This window comes from Miniopterus schreibersii (assembly GCF_964146895.1).
Source record: "Miniopterus schreibersii genome assembly, chromosome: X".
NCBI lineage: Eukaryota > Metazoa > Chordata > Mammalia > Chiroptera > Miniopteridae > Miniopterus > Miniopterus schreibersii.
This window is the reverse complement of record NC_138104.1, coordinates 83687489-83707707: the sequence shown is the minus strand read 5'-3', so window position 1 is coordinate 83707707 and position 20219 is coordinate 83687489. Positions and strand designations below refer to the sequence as shown.

The following is a 20219-nucleotide window of genomic DNA, read 5'->3' as shown; positions in this document are numbered from 1 at the left end:
AAATGCACTTGGGGAAACACACTTCTGTATATCACAAAGACTTTTCATTGAGGCTTGGCTTTTGCCTGGGTGTAGCCTTCATTTTTTTTCCTGGAACCTTTGGCCACAGCCAGTTGAAATTACTTAATGCTACTCAGTGGAAAGACACAATGCTATCCCCCTCCATATAAGAGTGTGTTGTCAAGACTGTGCTTGGGTTCCCTGGAGCATGGCAATGCTGCTTATATAGCTTCTCAGGTTTCCTTCTAGAGCTTGCATTTGAAGAAGAAAAAAAAAAAGAATCTAGCATAGGACCTTCTGATTCCTTACCCATCTCTGTAAAGGAAGTAGGTCTTGGTTGTGCAGCTTACAATTGGGAGTACTGAGCAGGTATAATTACACACAGAAGAAGAACTGATGTCTTCTTTGCAAGGTCCAAGCCATTTATTTATCCATTTTTTATTATTTATATCCTACCCGTTTCTGAAAGGTTTTCCAGTTGTTTACAACCATAAATGCATATACAACAAGACCATTAAATCAAAAGAACAGAATAAAGCATTTGAAAAGAGGGAAGGGAAGATAGTTTTGGGGGAAAATTATACTGAGAATTATTGTACCAATTGAAAGACTAGTGGAGGTAAGGATGTATGTGCAAATATTTGTGAATGTCTAAGGGTCAAGTGTTGGCAAAGGCAGAAAATGCAAGAGATTACGTTAGTTGTAGAGGGTCAAGTGGCCATGCTTGATGATTTACAAAGTTCACTGTATATATGTTTTAAGATAGTTTGCTATTCTTTGCCATAGTTGAGACTCTCCAGAAGAATGCAGAACTTTGTCTTGGGGTTCTGAATAGTTCCACTACCATTACACTTAGATAACCTGATAGAGGGTCCCCACACATGGATCAGTACTAACTTCCTTTGTCTGGCTAAGGAGGGCAATGGTTTTCTTTTCTCTAGCTCAACTCACTGATGCCTCTTTTCTCTGCCTGAGGCAGGATGATAAGGAAGTTGGTAGAACAGATAGAAGAGCTTGCCCCACTTCTTTCTGATCATTGGTGGTGCCTTGGGAGACCATTACCAGAAACCAGTTTGGTGTATTAAGGCTTGCCCATTCCCAGGTGCCTAGACAGCATAATTTCAGGAAGCCTTTATATATAAAATACTCATGTAATAGAAAATATATATGAAATTTTAGCTCAGTGGGAGCAAGGAAGAATTGGACAACTCCCCAAAATATTCTGGGGAGATTCTCCAGACTCCTTGAGGCCCTGGGCAATTTCAAGTGTGGCTGACTACTGCTTCTTGCTTCCTATTGATAAAAGCAATAAAAAAGGGGGGCTAAGACCACTGCTAGGGAAATAGCCCTCATTATATTTATGTAGGCAGAATTGCCCACTAGTTACAACTAGTTAAGAGTCTAGAGCAAAACTGCTTAGATTTTTATTGCAGTTTTACCAGCTAAGTGATTTCTGTGAAGTTATTTAGCATCTTTGTGTCTCTGTTTTCTCATCTGTATAATGAGGCTAATAACAGTATCTATAGAATTGTTATAATTAAGCATTTAGCACCTGTAAAGTGCTTACAGTAGTCCCTGGCATGAAGTAATTTTTTTTGAGCATAAGAAAGATGAACCAGAAGGGATTTTATCATCCAGTTTCCTTAAGCAAGTAATCATAATATGTGTGGAGAAAAATAGCAAATCATTCAGGATCTCCGAGGATTGTAGAGTAGACAGTAATAATCATATCATGTGTACTTATTATATTTGTCCTGAAAATTCTGAGTACTAAACAAATATGTAAATATGTATTAAAAGGAAAGTCTTCAATTTCTGACTGAACATCTTGTAAACTGGCAGATGTTCAAGAGAGATTTTGGTGACCATACTGTCTTAGTTACTAAAACTTTAAGATGTATTTTTACAGTATTAAGGTGTCATTCTGGTTACATCTGTAGAACCAGTTTTGCTATAGTTATCTAAGTAGGGGTTTATACTATGTTTGTTTCTTACTTGGCATTTTGCCAGGGTAGGGAAGGAAACTATTTCTGAAACAACTTCATTAAATTAAACATTTATTGAGTGCCTAGGAGATACAGCAGTAGTACACCTAGATGTTTTTAAGTAAACATTTTTATTGAAGTATGAAATGTATACAGAAATCTATACTCATTGTACAGATGAAGCTTGATGAACTATCACAACGTAAACACACCCATGTAGCCCTCTACCCAGGTCAAGAAACAGAAGAGTACCTACACTTTATAAGCCTCCCCTGCACTCCTCCTCAATCACTTTACCAACCTTTCTTCCCAAAGGGTAACCACTGAGCAGAAAGCAGACTTTTAACATCACAGATGAACTTTTTCTGTGTTTTAAATGTTATATAAATGGAATAAGAAATCTGGCTTCTTTTATTCAACATTGTATTTGTGAGAGTTATCCATGCTGTGACTTGTAGAAGTTTGTTCTTTAGAATTGCTGGGTAGTATTCCATTTTATGAATATACCACAATGAATTGATACATTTTTCTTAATTAATATTTAGGTTATTTCCAGCTGGGGATTATTAAAAATAATGATGCTGAAAATATCCTTGTACATGCCTTTTAACATACATAGGTATGTAGTTTTGCTACATCTATAGGCATACCTTGAAGATATTGCAGGCTTGGTTCCAGACCACTACAACAAAGTGAATATCACATTAAAACGAATCACAAGGACTTTTTTGGTTTTCCAGTGCACATAAAAGTTATATTTATACTATACTGTAGTCTATTAAGTGTGCAAAACATTATGTCTAAAAAATGTATGTCCTTAATTAAAAAATACATTACTGCTAAAAAATGCCAACCATTACCTGTTGGAAAAATGGTACTGATAGACTTGTTTGATTCAGGGTTGCCGCAAACCTTCAATTTGTAAAAAATGCAATACCTGCAAAGCACAATAAAGAGAAGCACAATAAAATGAGGTATGCCTGTACTCAGGAGTAGAATTGCTGGGCCATAGGGAATGCCTATGTTAAGCTTCAACAGAAACTGCAAAAGTGGTTGTACCACTTTACATGCCAAAAGCAGTGTATAAGAGTTCCAGTTGCTCCACATCCTTGCCAATCCTTGGCTTTACTTTTAGTAATGTAATGGGTGTGTAGTAGTGTCTCATTTTTGTTTGAATTTGCATTTCCTGATGACGAATGAGCTTGAGTTTTTCTTCATGTCTTTAGTGGCCATTTTGGGGTGTGTGTGTGTGTGTGTGTGAAGGGACTGTTCAAATCTTTTTGCCCATTATGAAAATTGAGTTGTATTTATTCTTTTGGTCCTTATTCATACCTTTCTGTATCTCTATGCTTCCATCTGGAATCATTTCTGTTGGACCTGAAATACTACCTTTAGTATTTTCTTTAGAGCAGGTGCGCTGGTGACAAATTCCCTCATTTTTGTTTTGTCATAAAATGTCTTTTACCTTCATCTTTGGGTATGGAAATCTATGTAGAGGTCATTTTCTTCCCACTTTGAGGTATCATTCCTTTGTCTTCTGGCTTTTATTATTTCTGTTGAGATGTCCTCGTTATTGTTGCTCCCTTGAGGTAAATCTGTGTTTTTGTTTTTGTTTCTGTTTTTTGGGGTTTTTTTTTTTGTGTGTGTGTGTGTGTTGTTGTTTTTTTAAATGACAACATATAGCTGCTTTTAAGGTTTTGACTTTGGTGCTCAGCAATTTTAACATGATATACTTAATTTTAACCATGATATGGTTTTCTTCATATTTATCCTTTTTGGGGTTTAGTCTGATATTCTAACAGTTTGGGAAATTCTTAGCCTTTATCACTTTAAATATTGCTTCTGACCTATTCTTTTTCTTCAGAGTCTCTTTGTCTCTCTCTCTCTGACATTTTCACTTTCCCATAAGTCTCTCATGCTTTTTGTCTCTCCATTTATTTCTGACTTGCCTTCTATTTAAGTAGTAATTATCTTTATAGCTATTTCTAATCTATTAAACCCATCAATTGATTTCTTAATTGTATTTATTATATTTTTTAGTTCTAGAATTTTCATTTGACTTTTTAAAATAGTTTCCAGCCCAGCCAGGCATGGCTCAGCGGTTGAGCATCAACCTAGGATCCAGGTGATCGGGGTTCGATTACCGGTCAGGGCACATGCCCCAGTTTTGGGCTAGGCAGCCAATCAATGACTCATCATTGATGTTTCTATCTCTCTCTCTCTCCCTCTCCTTTCCTCTTTCTGAAATCAATAAAGATATATTTTAAAAATAAATAAATAAATAAATAAATAAATAAATAAATAAATAAATAAAATAGTTTCCAGTCTATGATAAACTCTCCATCTTGTTATATAATTTCCTGAGCATATTAATTACTGATATTTTAAAATCCATGTCAGAAAATTCCAATATCTCCTATGGGTCTATTTTTATTATCTATTTTTATCCTTGGATTTTGATTATTTTTTTGTTTTTCTTGGCATGCCATGTTATTTTTAATTAAAAGTCAGATATTTATATTAAAAATAGAGGTAATTTGCCCTAGCTAGTGTGGTTCAGTTGGTTGGATGTTATCCTATGCACGTGCGCCAAATGGTTGCCTGTTTGATTTCCGGTCAGGGCACATACCCAGGTTTTGGGCTTGATCCCCAGTAGGGGGCATACAGGAGGCAGCTGATTGATGTCTTGCTCTCACATTGATGTTTCTCTCTCCTTCTCCCTATCTCTCTAAAAGTCAGTTTTAAAAATAGAGATAATTTGGGTGAATCATCTTTCTCCAGGAAGATGTTTCTTTTGTTTATGACAGGTAATTAGATTAGATACAGATCATTTTGACTCATTCACAACTTGTTTGAAATTTGTACTTTAGTCTCTGGAAGGGCTTATCTATTTCTGCCCTTTAGGTTCTTATCAGAAAGTTTTAGGTGTATAACAGGACCATTGTAGGGCCGGAATGTTAAGATTTGCTTCCACACCCACCAGCTTTGAGAGATTGCTAAAAGCTGGGTTTAAATTCTTAGTCTCTTAGTATCCACTATCATATGGACATGTCTTGAGGGGAAAAGCAGCTTTAGAATTTTCTCTCGGGACTTTTCTTCTCTTTGAGATCTTGGCACCAGAAGCGCTCACTGCTTTCTGATGCCTTTGAACAGGTGTGTGTGCAGTTGTTCTTGGCAGAAATATTGAATCAAAACAAAGTATTCTGCCATTGCCAGCATGGAAATCTTTGTTTTGCTCCATGGTGTATTTTTAGGAAATTAAAGCATGAGAAGATTGAATTCTACCTTTTTTTAAAGTTAAATGTTCATTGATGGCTGTGGGTATGGCTAATTTATTGTTTTGAATTAGTCTATGCAGATCTGGCCTTTGAATTCTGGAAAACTTTTTGGGATATATATATGGAACATTGTGAAATCTAGTATGAGTTTTTTCCATAGTTAAAAACCAGAAGCAACTAAGGAAGATATACAAATGGCCATTAAGCACATGAAAAGATGATTGACATCATTAGTCACCAGGAAAATGCAAATCAAAATCACAATGAGATACTATTTCATACCCAGTAAGATGGCTAGAATTAAAAAGTTAATAATAATAAAAATTCAAGTTAATAATAAACAAATACTGATGAGAATGTGGAGAAATTGGAACCCTCATACACTGATGGTGGGAATGTAAAACAATGCAATCACTTTGGAAAACAGTCTGGCATTCCCTCAAACAATTAAACATAAAGTTACCATATGACCTAGCAATTTTACTCGTATAGACCCAAGAAAAATGAAAAAATATTCGTACAGGAATGTTTGTAGCAGTACTATTCACAATAGCCATATGGTGGAAATATTGCAAGTTTTCATCAAGTCATGAATGGATAAACAAATGTATATCCACATGTTGGAATATTATTTGGCCATAATAAGGAATGAAGGCCCTGGCCAGGTGGCTCAGTTGGTTGGAGCACCATCTCATGCACCAAAAGGTTGTGGATTTGATTCCCTGTCAGGGAACATACCTAGGTTGTGGGTTTGATCCCCAGTTGGGCCTGTATGGGAGGCAACCAATTGATGTTTCTTTCTTTTTCTCGCTCACATTGATATTTCTCTCTTTCTTTCTTCCTTCCTCTCTCTCTAAAAAAATAAAAACATATCTTTGAGTGTGGATTAAAAAAGAAAAGGAATGAAGGACTGATATATGCTATAATGTAGAAGTACTTTGTAAACATGCTAAGTGAAAGAAACCAGTTGCAAAAGGTCACATGTTATACTATTTCATTCATATAAAAGACCAGAATAGGGAAATCTACAGAGACAGAAAGTAGATTAGTGGTTGCTTAAGGCAGGGTGGGGAAATGTTAAAAATATACTTAAATTGGCCCTGGCTGGGTAGCTCAGTTGGTCATCCTGATACACCAAGGTTGCTGGTCCAATCCCCAGTCAGGGCACCTACAAGAAGCAATCAATGAATGCATAAATAAGTGGATGATTTGCTAATCAATGTTTCTCTCTCTCTCTGTCTCCTTCCCCCCTTCCTCTCTGTCTCTCTAAAGTCAATAAATAAAAATGTACTAAAATGACTATTTTTTTCTCAGGATTGCTTTGGCTATTTAGGATCTTTTGTAGTTTTATACAAATTATAGGGTTTCTTTGTTCTGTTTCTATGAAAAATGCCATTGAGATTTTGACAGGGATTGCATTGAATCTGTAGATTGTTTTAGGTAGTATGGACATTTTAGCAATGTTAATTCTTCCAAGCCATGAACACAGAATAATTGCATTTCTTTGTGTCTTCTTCAGTTTCTTTCAACAATGTCTTGTAATTTTCAGTGTACAGGTCTTTCACTTCCTTTGTTAAGTTTATCCTAGGTATTTCATTCTTTTTGCTATAATTGTAAGTGGGATTTTCTTCATTTCTCTTTCTGATAGTTAATTGTTAGTATATAGAAATGCAATAGACTTGTGTCTATTAATTTTGTATCCTGCAATTTTACTGTATTCATTTATTATTTCAAATAGTTTTTCTGGTGGAATCTTTATGGTTTTCTTTATATAAGATCATGTCATCTACAAGTAGTAACAGCTTCATTTCTTCCTTCCCAATTCTGATACCTTTTATTTATTTTCTTTTTTTCTTATTGCTTTGACTAGGACCTCCAGTATATGTAGAATAAAAGTGACAAGAGTAGGTATCCTTGTCTAATTTCTGATCTTAGAGGAAAAGCCTTCAGTTTTTCACCATTGAGTACGACGCTAGCTGTGGGTTTGTCTTATATGGCCTTTATTATGTTGAGGTACTTTCCTTCTATACTGATTTTACTGAGAGTTTTATCATAAATGGTTATTGTGTCTTGTCAGATGCTTTTTCTGAATCTACTGGGATTATCATATGATTTTTATCCTTTATTTTGTCAATGTGGTATATCAAGTTGATTGATTTGTGGGCATTGAACCGTCCTTGCCTCCCACTTCTTCATGGTTCATGATCCTTTTAATGTATTATTGTATTCAATTTGCTAGTATTTTGTTGAGGATTTTTGCAGTGATGTTCATCAGAGATATTGGCCTGTAGTTTTCTTTTTTGTGATGTCCTTGCCTAGTTTTGGTATCAGGGTAATATTAGCCTTGTAAAATGAGTTAGGAAGCATTCCTTCCTCTTCAATATTTTGGAATAGTTTGAGAAGGATAGTTATTACATCTTTGAATTAGAATTCACCAGTAAAGCCATCTGGTCCTAGACTTTTGTTTTTGGGGAGGTTTTTTATTACTGTTTCAATATCCTTATTAGTGATCTGCCTATTCAGGTTTTCAAATTCTTCATGATTCAGTTTAGGAAGGTTGTATGCCTCTAAGAATTTGTCCATTTTCTCTAGATTGTTCAGTATGGTGACACATCACTTTTCATAGTATTCTTTTATAATCCCTTGCATTTTTGTGGTACCTGATGTAACTTCTCTTTCATTTCTGATTTACTACAGAAGTATAGTAATCAAAACAGTGTAGTATTGGCAGAAAAATAGACCACAAAACAATGGAATAGCATTGAGAGCCCAAAAATATACTCACACATATATGGACGACTTATTTACAACAAAGGAGCTAAGAATATACGATGGAGAATTGAAAGTCTCTTCAATAAGTGGTGCTGGGGAAACTAGACAGCCACATGCAAAAGAATGAAACTAGACAATTATCTTATACTGTACACAAAAATTAACTCAAAATGGAGTACAGACTTGAATGTAACACCTGAAATAATAAAATACATAGAAGAAAACATGCGCACTAAGCTTCTGGATGTTGATCTCAATGGTGTTTTTGTGAATTTGAATCCAAAGTCAAGGGAAATGAAAGCAAAAATAAACACTGGAACTATATAAAACTAAAAAGCTTCTGCACAACAAAGGAAACTATCAACAAAACAAAAAGACAGCCAACTAAATTGGAGAACATATTCTCTAATAATACTTCTGATAAGGGGTTAATATCCAAAATATAGGAAGAACTCATAAAAACAACAAAAAACCAATCTGATTGAAAATTGGGCAGAGGATCTGAATAGACACTTTTCCAAAGAAGATCTACACATGACCAACAGGCATATGAAAATGTGTTCAACATCATTAATTATTAGATAAATGCAAATCAAAACCACAATTAGATATCACTTCATACCTGTTAGAATGAGTATTATTTTAAAAAGACAAGAAATAACAAGTTTTGCCCAGTCGGCATGGCTCAGAGGTCGGGCATCGATTCCCGGTCAGGGCACATGCCCGGGTTGCGGGCTCCATCCCCAGTAGGGGGCGTGCAGGAGGCAGCCGATCAACGACTCTCTCATCACTGATGCTTCTCTCTCTCCTCCCTTCCTCTCTCTGAAATCAGTAAAAACATACTTTAAAAAAAGAAAGAACAAGTTTTGGAGAAGATGTAGAGAAAACAGGATCCTTGTGCACTGTTGGTGGAAATACAAATTGGTGCAGTCACTATGGAAAACAATGTAGAGCTTCCTTTAAAAATGAAGGAATCAGCTCTGGCCAGTTGGTTGGAGCATTGTCTCATACACTGAGAGGTTGTGTGTTCGATTTCCCGTCAGGGCGCATACTCAAGTTCCTGGCTGAGTCTCTGGTCTGGGTGTGTACAGGAGGCAACCAACTGATGTTTCTCTCTCTCTCTCTCCCTCTCCCTTCCTCTCTTTCTAAAATCAATACAAACATACCCTTGGGTGAGGATTAAAAAAAATTAAGGAACCAGCACATGATCCATTATTTCCTCTTCTGGGTATTTATCTGAAGAAAATGAAAACACTAATCCAGAAAGATATATGCATCCTTATGCTCATTGCAGCATTATTTACAATAGCCAAGATATGGAAACAAACTAAGCGTTCATTGACAGATAAATGAATGAAATATATGTCACACACACACACACACACACACACACACACACACTGGAATACTACTCAGCCATGAAAAGATGAAATATTGCCATGTACAACAACATGGACGGATCTTAGGCATATTATGCTAAGTGAAACGTGAAAGGGCAAAAACCATATGATTTCATTCATATGTGGAATGTAAAACAAAAAAGTAACAAACAAACTAACAAAACAAAATAAAAACAATAGCATAGATACAGACAACAGAAGGGTGCTTACCTGAAGGGAAGGGGGCTAGGGGAAGTGTGAAAATGAGTAAAGGGGGTCAAATATATGGTAACAGAAGGAAACCAGACTTTTAATAGTCTGTACTCTAACACAAAATAGAGTATACAGGTATCAAATTATAATGCTGTGCACCTGAAATTTATATAATTTTATTAGCCACTGTTACTTCAATAAGAAGGAAAGAAAAGGAAAAAAAAGGAAACTTGACTCTGGTGATGGTTGTACATACCTCTGAATCTACTTTAAAAATACCCATTGAATTGTACACTTTAAATTGTGAATTGTATGGTATGTGAATTATATCTCAATAAAGCTGTTAAAAAACCAAAGCAATATTTGTGGTATCAACTGGGAAGGGAGTGTGGCAGATGTCGGTACAAGCTCATGGTGATGATGGTATCTCTCATTCTTAACATCTTCATAACAATTTGCTGACCAGTTGTCAGGGCCTGGGTTGGAATTAAAGCGGAACACTGGGTCAAGGATAACTCCAGAGTGTACACCGTGGAATCCAGCAAGAACAGTGATCTCGAGAACTGTCCAGGAAGACACAGCACTGCCAAGATAACCCAGACTTAATTCTGGTTTGTCTCCACATCTTGAAGCTGTACTTAGATTTCTCAGTTACTCCTGTGGTCAGAGAATATTGCACCGTTCCTACATCTTCCTGTTTTACAGGCCTCTTATGTACCTTAAAGAAAAATGTTTAGGGTAAGACTTAAATCTCAAAAACTTTTTCTAATTTGGATCCCACTTCTCAGGAAATGTTGGAAACAGGTGCAACTTCTTTTTTTTCTTATAGTTGACATACAATATTGTATTAATTTCAGGTGTACAACATAGTGATTTGATACCTTGATATGATCACCATAATAAGTCTTGTAAACATCTGTCACTGTACAAAATTGTTACGTTATAATTGACTATATTCCCTGGGCTGTACATTATGTTCCTATGATTTATTTAAAACTGGAAATTTGTACCTTTTATTCCTCTTTACCTTTTTCACCCATCCCCACACCCCAGGTGCAACTTCTTAATTGAGAAAGGCACATGGAAGCAGATGTATTTGCATAGGAAGCCCATAACCCCAGAAGTCATCCTCTGGTAAGGGGCCTTGAGAGTTCTCATTGCTCACTTCAACTGTGTCTGTGAGACATTTGGAGCCTAAATATCTCATTTGGTGGTGAAAAAAGGCAGTTCACAGATTGTGCAATTTTTAATTCATTCATTTATTCAACATACATAATCAGTAACCTACTTTGTGCTGGTCACTGTGTTAGGTGACAAAAATATGTATGGCCCTGGCTGGCTTGGCTTACTGGTTAGAGCATTGGCCCATGGACTGAAGGGTCTCAGGTTCGATTCCCATCAAGGGCAGGTACCTCGGTTGCAGGCTCCATCCCCAGCCTCGGTCGGAGTGCATGTGGGAGGCAACCAATCCATGTGTCACATCAGTGTTTTACTCTCTCTCTCTCTCTCCCTTCCACTATCTCTGAAAAGCAATGGAAAAAATATCCTTGGGTGAGGATTAAAATAATATATATGTACAAACAATAGCTACCTCTAGGAGAGTACACTAAACCAAAGGTATCAAGTGGTGAAATTAAACTGCATAAGTGCCTGTGAGATCTCAGTAGAGTGACAGTTAGCTGAGCTTGGGAGAATCTTGGAAGCACCATTGACAAGGTAACACTTGAACTGAACCTTGAAGAACATGTAGGATTTATTCAGACAGACAAAGAGAAGAAGGCAGATGGCAGAGAAACAAATGAGTTAGTACTCTGTGGCAGGAGCCATATGAAAATTAACAAATGACAGATCCAGAATGGGAGGAAGAAAATAATTTTAAGCAGCTTTAATGATCATACAAATCACCTGAACAATCTTGATAAAATACAGGTTCTGACTCAATGGGTCTGAGGTGGAGCACTTCTAATAAACTCCATCAGTGACAGAGTTGCTGGTCCACAAGCTACACTGAGTAGCTTAGAGATCTGTTTGGATGTGATAGGAGAGGAAGGTGGAAAGTCCAAATTAACACAGATTTTTGGATAGAATGATCTGCAGTGATGGTGTCAAGGCCTGCTAGAAGAAATGTAAGAGGAGATTTTCAGGGAAATATAAATGTTGTTTTTGTGTTGCTGTTTGTTTTAGTTACCCCTAAGATATCTAGGAAGAAATATCTATCTGGTAGGCCCTTAGATAGAAGGTGAAAATAAAACCATGGTACAAAATGAGAAGGGCTACAAAGAAAGTGAAAGGATGATTAGAAGAAAATGATGAGATCACTTCTACAGAAAAAGTTTCAAGAAGGTGGGGAATGACCAGTGTCAAATGTTGCAGAGACATCAGGTAGGAGCAAGACCAGAATCCAGATTGCAAGGAGTTGAGGATTAGAAAGTGGGTGTTTTGATTAGAGACAATTCCAGAGGGTTGACTGAAAGGTGTCAAGGAGAGTGCAGTAGTGGAGTGAACGGAAAGAAATGCAGAGTGAAGGGAGGAATTCTTCCTCCCTTCCACCCTCACTTTTCTTTTTCCTTCTTTTCTTCCTCCTTCTTCCCTCCTTTCCTCCTTCCTTTCATTTTAGAATTGTTATAGAAATTTTCCCCAATACAAACAGGTTGAGAGGATGTTATAATGAATTTCCATGTATCTATCATACCACTTTTACAATTTTGTACATTTCTGCCAACTAAGGATGGTTTTTAAAGATGCAGCTGACTTAGACATATTTGTACACTCAGGAAAAAGAGCCAAGACAGAGGGAGCAGTTGAAATTTTAGAAGAGAAAAATGATAACTGGTAGAGCAATATTTTTGAGGAGGCAGTGATGGAATATAGTGCAAGTGGAGATCCTGACTCCAGATAGTGACAAAGACAGTTTGTCTATGGAATTGAGACAAAAAGAGTTAAAAATCACAGTCCCTCAGAAATCTGGTTAAAATTTCAATTCCCAGCCCCACTGCACTCCATATCCCTTCAGGCTGCTTCAATTCCTTCCTTGAAGCTATTCACAATTTTTTTTCAAAAATCCATTCCACTCTAACATTTCATTAATTCAGTCATTTTATTGAAGATCCTGTGTCAATGAAGAGTGGTCACATTACAGGGAACAATCACTTACCATCCTCCATCTTCAGAGTAGCCTCTTTTATCTCTCCAAAGCAAAAGAGAAAGTGTCCCCTTTATCCTACAAATAAAATTCCCTTCCTAAGAAATCCCGGGGAAGAAATTGTTCTTCATCACTTAACACGGAGATTAAGTTTTTGGTATCAAGTCAGGAAATGAGCAAATTCATGCCTGATAAAAATTAATTTCTCTGTGAAATATAAAGAGAATTCTTTTGGAAAGGGTTCATTTGGCTGGAATTGTGTGGGAAGAAACTTTATAAGTGTAGCAAGGGTTTGGAATATTGACAAAGCCTTCTTTTTATCTTTACCTAAAGTGATGTCATGCATTCTAATAAAAGATGAAAACAGCAAAATGCCCCCCCCACACACACACTCATAGGAAATGAGAATAGGATTATTAGGGGATATTAGACTTCTATGAAGTGCTACTTAAATAGGTGGGACTGTCAACTGTTCCTTTTTCTTTGTGTGTTGACTGTGGGAAGATAAGGTTTGGAAATGGTATCTGGGAACTTCATTTAAGTCTGAATAAGTACATATTTGCATGAGTTCATCCTAGCCATTCATTAGATAACAGCTTAATTCTACAAGTAGAAATGTACATTCCACTCATTTTCTACAAGTTTCTTGTCACCCAAGTGTATCTCTTCCTGCCCCTCTATCTGTAGCATTTTGCAGTGAGCACCCAATACCGGAAGTGATCATTGAAGTCAGTGATTTCAAGATAATTTCTTTACATTCTCAAAAGGTTTCAGTGGTTGATTACTACTAAGCATCAGTTGGGTAATAATTGGGTAACTCTCTTGATAGAGAAAAAGATATAACTTGGAAATAATCGACCTAAGGAGAAAAATGGATAGATGCTTAAAAATTGTTTGGGTCATTGCATTGTTAAAAGTAATAAATAATTTGGAGTTAAAGTACCATAAATATAACAATATAAATACTATATGTGTATGAATACATAATTTACATTTTAGTTATTTATACTTAGCTTATTTTCTGCATTTGAAGTATTTTTCTTATAGTGGAAAAGTCATAAGGACTAAAAGAAAAGGATTCGATACTAGATTCTTAGGGTATAGAAATTTGTAAGTATACAATATGTATTGCTTTATAATATTTCACTGAATTAACCTCTCAAGAAAAATAACTCAGTCCAGTTACTTCCCAGTTTACTCCTGTGATAGTATCTCTGTCTTTTAAATTTTGGTAGATAACAGTCTTTCCAGTGAATGATATCGATGATTTAAATCAGTGCCAAAGACTGTGAGAAAAGTTGATGCTTTGAGTAAAATTGAGCTTCTCCCAGGCAAATAAGTACCAAGGTTTCAGAGTTTTTATACCCACCAAATATAGATTTTTTTTCCCATTGATTCAGAACTTACATAAGAAAAAAAAAAAACAAAAAACAAAAAAACACCTTTATTCCCATGCATTTAAAACTATACATTTAGGAAAAGGCAGTTATGTTACAATGACATTGCATTTTAAGAATCAGGCATGGAAGGTGTTACCTCAATTTTATGGGTGAGAAAACAGAACCCAGAGAGATTGCCATTTCCCCAGTGTAGCCTGGCAAGATAAGACTAAATCCAGAGCCAGATTCTTGGTTCCTAACTCCAAGCCCTGCCTCCTGTCCCTCCTTGTTCCAGTATTTGGAGTTGGTGGCAGCCCGTGTTGTGATTATATTTATGTTTTGACCTCACAGTTTGTGCTCATGAGTTGGCGGCACATTTCTTAGATAGTAGAACTCACAGCCAACAGTGTGGTGCTCTCAAACACAGTGCCATGCTCCATTTAAATGAACCACATCTTGTTCTGCTGCTTGGTACAATCCTGGATAAACCCATTAGCCATAAGTCATTTTTAAGAGAGAAACAGCTTAGAGTTGAGACTTCTTGAAACACTGAGGTCTTTCAAGAAGGCAGGTTGACTCAGTAACAGTGAGTTTCTCATTTCTTTAGCAATCTGCAGAATTTAAGAATATAACTGAAGAGTAAGGAAAAGTGAGTATTCTACAGTCAGTATATAAATGTAAAACGTCCTGCAGTTAGAAAGAAACTGACTGAGCGATTTATTATTGAGTGCCTTCTTTTTGGGTACCTACTACTTACTCGTATATGTTGAGATCAAGACAAAATACCAGACATTGTCACTCTTGACTCCTCAGGAACTTATAAGCCAATTGAGGAAACAAAGTACACCATATAAAGGACTCTACATATTTAGACAGAGCAAGAATGGGGTCAGGAAGGTGCTTTAGTTTGAGTTGACCCTGAAGCAGACCCTGAGACAAGGATTTGAGTTCATATATTTTTGGTGGAAAGGTGGAAGGAACATGGGAGAAGGGAAAGGAAACAGGGAAAGGAAAGCAGCCAATAAAATAAGCATTATTAGACAGCTATCAGCATGGATGACTAGAAAGTAACCCTATGAAAAACTACGGGTAAACAGTATAGAATACATACCTCAGAGTTATTCTACTCAAAGGGTGGGGGAGCTAGGGTAGTTACATTCCAGCTATTATCAGGGCTACAATTGGAGTATTGAGGGCTCTCCTGGAGCTATCCAGCACCTGAGAAGAGCAGCCTTCTACAGCCCTGGAAAAAGATCTCAGGCACAGTGAGCAGAAACTGAAGGTAGAAGTCAGGCTGTGCACATAAAACAGAATGGTCCAAGGAATATGGGTAGAGGACTGACGGAGTATCTACCATAGTAAGATTCTTGGTGGAGGTGAGACTTGACAGTGCTTTCTCATCTCTCCCTAGGTGTCTGCATGTTGCTATCCTTGTTGTCCATTGTATATGGAGCCTTGCGCTGCAACATTCTAGCCATCAAGATCAAGTATGATGAATACGATGTCAAAGTGAAGCCACTGGCCTATGTCTGCATCTTCCTCTGGAGGAGCTTTGAGATTGCCACTCGAGTCATTGTCCTGGTCCTCTTTACCTCTGTCCTGAAGGCCTGGGTGGTACTGGTTGTACTCATTAACTTCTTCAGCTTCTTCTTTTACCCCTGGATCCTCTTCTGGTGCAGTGGCTCCCCATTCCCTGAGAACATCGAGAAGGCCCTCAGTCGAGTGGGCACTACCATCGTGCTGTGCTTCCTCACCTTACTTTATGCTGGTATCAACATGTTCTGCTGGTCAGCGGTGCAGCTGAAAATCAACAGCCCTGACCTCATCAGCAAGTCCCAGAACTGGTACCGGCTACTGGTGTACTACATGCTGAGATTCATTGAGAACGCCTTCCTCCTCCTTATGTGGTATCTTTACAAGACTGACATCTATATGTATGTGTGTGCACCTCTGTTAATTTTGAAGTTGCTCATTGGGTACTGCACAGCCATTCTCTTCATGCTGGTATTCTATCAGTTCTTCCACCCTTGCAAAAAGCTCTTTTCCTCCAGTGTTTCTGAAAGCTTTCAGCGGTGGCTAAAGTGTATTTGCTGTCATTGCCGGTGGCAGAAATCCTCAGATTCTGTAGGAAAGGCAGATGTAAGGTCATCCGGAGATAGAGATGAGACACCTTCTAGCAGTAAAATAAGTTCTATGCCTAGCCAGATCTTGAATGCTGATGATCTCTGCTCTGCTTAATGGGACCTGAGTCTCTTGGGGCAAAGACATATTGTTTTCTGGGTTGATTACTGTTCTTCATACAAGTGATGAGCCCTGCACAGATAACAAAGCAGGAAGTTATCTCTCACTTCCTTGTGAGTTGCTTCCCTTTAGAGAGCTCTTGGGTGTGTGGGAACTATGGAGAGAAGCCAGGGAAACTTCTGAGTGCTAGAGGAGCAGTCTAAGGTACCACCATTCACCGTCGACCATGTTCTCCCAGGTGTTACTGGTTTTTTCACTGAAAAAGTACCCATGATATCTGAGTTGAGCTGGTTAGATGTATCAGGTAGAATGAAGTCAGGGGATTTCTTGTTTTCTAGTTTTCTGGACTTGTGGTCTGGGTAACCTAATGTTTTATTATCCCTGAGCATAGTTTTCACCCAAGAGCTGGCTTGATGATCAGAGAAGATTACTAGGGTTTTGCCATTGGCAGCATCATTACTGTTAGAGCTTTCAGAGAGGGCTGTTCAAGTTTGGGTTTTGAATAGACAGGTGTTCCATTTTCATTTCCTTAATGCTCTTTTACCTAAGCAACTGTAGCCACCTTGGTCTGCTATCTCTAATTGATTGAAAAGTCTAGCTTTAGAGACTTTATACCAAAAGATCCATGGATACAACATTGAATTCTAAATTTGGTTATGGAAGCCCTAGAATTTTAGGAAAGTTGTGTGTTCCTTCAATATGTTGAAGAAGTTCTGGAGCAAACTTGGGGTTGTTAAAACAACAAAATGATGCAGATTTTTGTGAGCAGAGTACTTAACTTCTCAGGAAGGTCGAAGATGTGAATCCACTAGAAGGCAGGCTTAAACCTCTTCAAAACTTAGTCCTGTCCTACAGTTCTGGGAAATTTCTAGTATAATTTACTAGGATTTGCCTTTTTAAGAAAGAAGAAATTAAAACTCATAGTTTTTACTCCACTTCTTCCTTGCCTGTTAGGAAAGTTGGAGACTTTCTAGAAAACTCTTTTACCCAGTACAGGTATATAGGACATTTCATTTTTTATTAGTTGAAGGAAAAGGGTTTGTTCTTCCCACAGAGTTAGATGTTGACTTCAGAAGCTTAAGTTATAGAAAGTGATGAAATGACTAGGAGATATTTGTCTTTAACTGAATGCATTTTGATTTGCTGTGATTATGAGTTAATTTGTACAAGGTCTCCAATGTTATCCTTCTATGCTCTCCTATCTTCAGTATAATTTCTGAACTCTATTTGTTTCATAAAAGGATTGTGTAGCATATCCTCAGTTGTCCTGGGAAAATGCCTGGATTTAGTGCCATCATTTCTACCATAAGAACCCTGATAATGAAACACCTAGAAGCAGATGACCTGTCTGTCACTAACTAGGCTGGACATTACAGGTCAGTCAGGGTTGACAGTCTGAATAGCTGACTGAACTTTCTGACCCATCCAGTTTCTAACAGCCAGACTGTGAGGGGACGGGTTAAAAATGGCGAGTTTGGTCAGAATTAGACAGGGATGGAGAGACTAGTACTTCCTAGCCTTGGTTTGGAAGCCTGTCTCAAGAACCACTATAAAATCTGAGTCTTCAAACATGTTTTAAGTCATTTTAATGTAGAAAATAGGTAAACAATTTGAGTGACCGCAAATCAAACTAACAGTGACAGCCTGTCAGATTCCCAAAGCCCAATTATAAGCCACTTACATAAGGACAAAGAGGTTTGGTAACTAAATTGGACATTTTATCATCTTTAATCCTTGATATACAGATACCCTTGCTTTGGGGCCAAGTGTGTTCATTCACTTTGGGGGAGAGAAACCACTGCTTTTTTTCTGTGTGATGAAAATTTGTCATGGTGAACTGAGAATTTTTGTTTTAAAATTATTTATATTATATCTCTGAAAGGATAAAATTATAGTTCATACTGCAGATCTAGGTTGACCTAAAGACAAACAAATGAGAAAATTCCCTCATGGGTTGAGAGTTAAAATGTGGTTTTCAGTTAGAATTCCAATTTTTAAAACTCTCAGTGCTTTGTCTAATTAATTATATGCCACAAGTTGTCATGATAGCTGCTCCAATTGAATTACTATCATTTGGCTGGATGGAAGTCAAGTATTTTCTCAAAATGTATTGAAATAAGATCATCAAACATGTTTAGACTTTCTCTTTTCATTACTGGAGACAGCACAGTATACTTGTTAAGCCCTACAAGTTACTTAACTGCTCTATGCCTCAGTTTCCTCATCCACCAAATTTGGATGATATACTTGCCCAGTCTACCTCACAAGGTTGTCAGAAAGAATAATATTAAATTATAAAGTGCCATGTATATTGAAGGAGTTGTTATTATAGTTATTCAAATCCATAAACAGGTTATTATTTTTTTACTGTTAGAAAAGAAACAAGTAGGATCATCCACATGAGTGTCTTGAGTGAATACATTGGCCTTTGACCTTATGGAAGGGCAAGTGTAAGCTGTCTTTACTTTTGGAGATAACTCAGCCCTTGCCCTTCTCTTACCATTAGTTGCTTACAAAAATTAGCACCCAAACACATAGTTCTTGGAGGGAAAAGACCCACTGCAGTCTGAGAAACTGCTTTTGATGGAAGATGAGTTTATTATTTTTATATCTATCATCTTTCATAAAGGACATAGCAGCATCTTTTGGTAATTTACAGCTTGAATGCCTGAGACCCTGCTAGACTTTAACTGAATGTGGGTTTAATCTTTTCAGTTTCATAAATGGGAAAATAAACATTAAAATTGATTTTCAAATGCTGCACTTCCTTGGAAACCACCTTGGAAAATCAGTGCTATCATTATGTGTGTATGTGTCAGTACTTCTCAGCCAGTAAATTGTGGATGTGAGTTTTTACAGGCTGCTTCTCTGCAGCCATTGATGCTAATAAATATTGTTTATGTTTCTACATAATAAATTAATTTTTCAATTTATCCTTGCCTTTCATTCCTTATACAGTCCTTTAATGGCCTTTTTACTTCAGGGAATGTTTTAAAAACAGAAATTTGAAAGTGGTTTTGTTGTGATTAATTATAGTGTTTATAACCTCACCTGGAAATTCTTTCTGTAGGATGAGAAATTTGAGCGTTCTAGGATTCTGTTTTGTGAGACTAACAGTCCATGGAATCTTCTCCAATTGTTTTTTATAAGCATTTACCCCATTTATTAAAGCTGCACTGCTGGAGCCTAAGATTCTGCTCAGCTGTCTGTTGATTGCTGTGTACGATACAAAAGAAGAGGGGCGATAGAAATCTCTTCTAGAGAAATGTAAACGGTATGAGGATTCAGAACTATAAAATACCAAAGGAGTGATTTGATATTAACATAAACAAATAATCAAATGTAAATGATGATCCATAGTTGGAAAAAAATCAGTCATTTCAGAGCATGAAACAGACATGGATTGTTTCAATAATTCCTTTTCTTCTGAAGGTGGCCTTGCAATTTGGAAAGACTTAACTATAGGATATGTCTTTTGAAAGAGATCTCTTTCAAAATCAATCCCATGAGAAAACTGAATGTCTACAGCTGTAGTATTTAAGTACATTAATCTAAAATGACTTCATATGGTGTTTGTAAATGTTTTATTTTGAAATAATTTCAAGGTAATTAATAGAAGATCATCAAGAATAGTGAAAGGAATTCCTTTACATCCTTCACCCAGATTCACCTATTAACATTTTGCCATGTTCGCTTTATCACTCTCACTTTTTTTCTTTCACCCCTCTTTTCCTAAATACATACTTTAGTGTGTGTTTCCTAAGAACAAAGGCATTTCTCTTACATAGGCACAGTACAGCGATCAAATTCAGGAAATTTAACATGGATAC

At 36.9% G+C, this 20219-nt stretch overlaps 1 protein-coding gene across 1 annotated transcript in view; it reads left to right on the top strand.

The window, feature by feature from the left end:
• The window catches only part of XK (X-linked Kx blood group antigen, Kell and VPS13A binding protein), a 36479-nt gene extending 16903 nt beyond the window's left edge, over positions 1–19576 (top strand). Inside the window, exon 3 of the mRNA XM_081125005.1 lies at positions 15560–19576. Coding sequence (XP_080981131.1) covers positions 15560–16386 — 827 coding nt within the window. The 3' untranslated portion in view covers positions 16387–19576. The remainder of the gene's footprint in view (positions 1–15559) is intronic.
• The last annotated feature ends 643 nt before the right edge of the window (positions 19577–20219 follow it).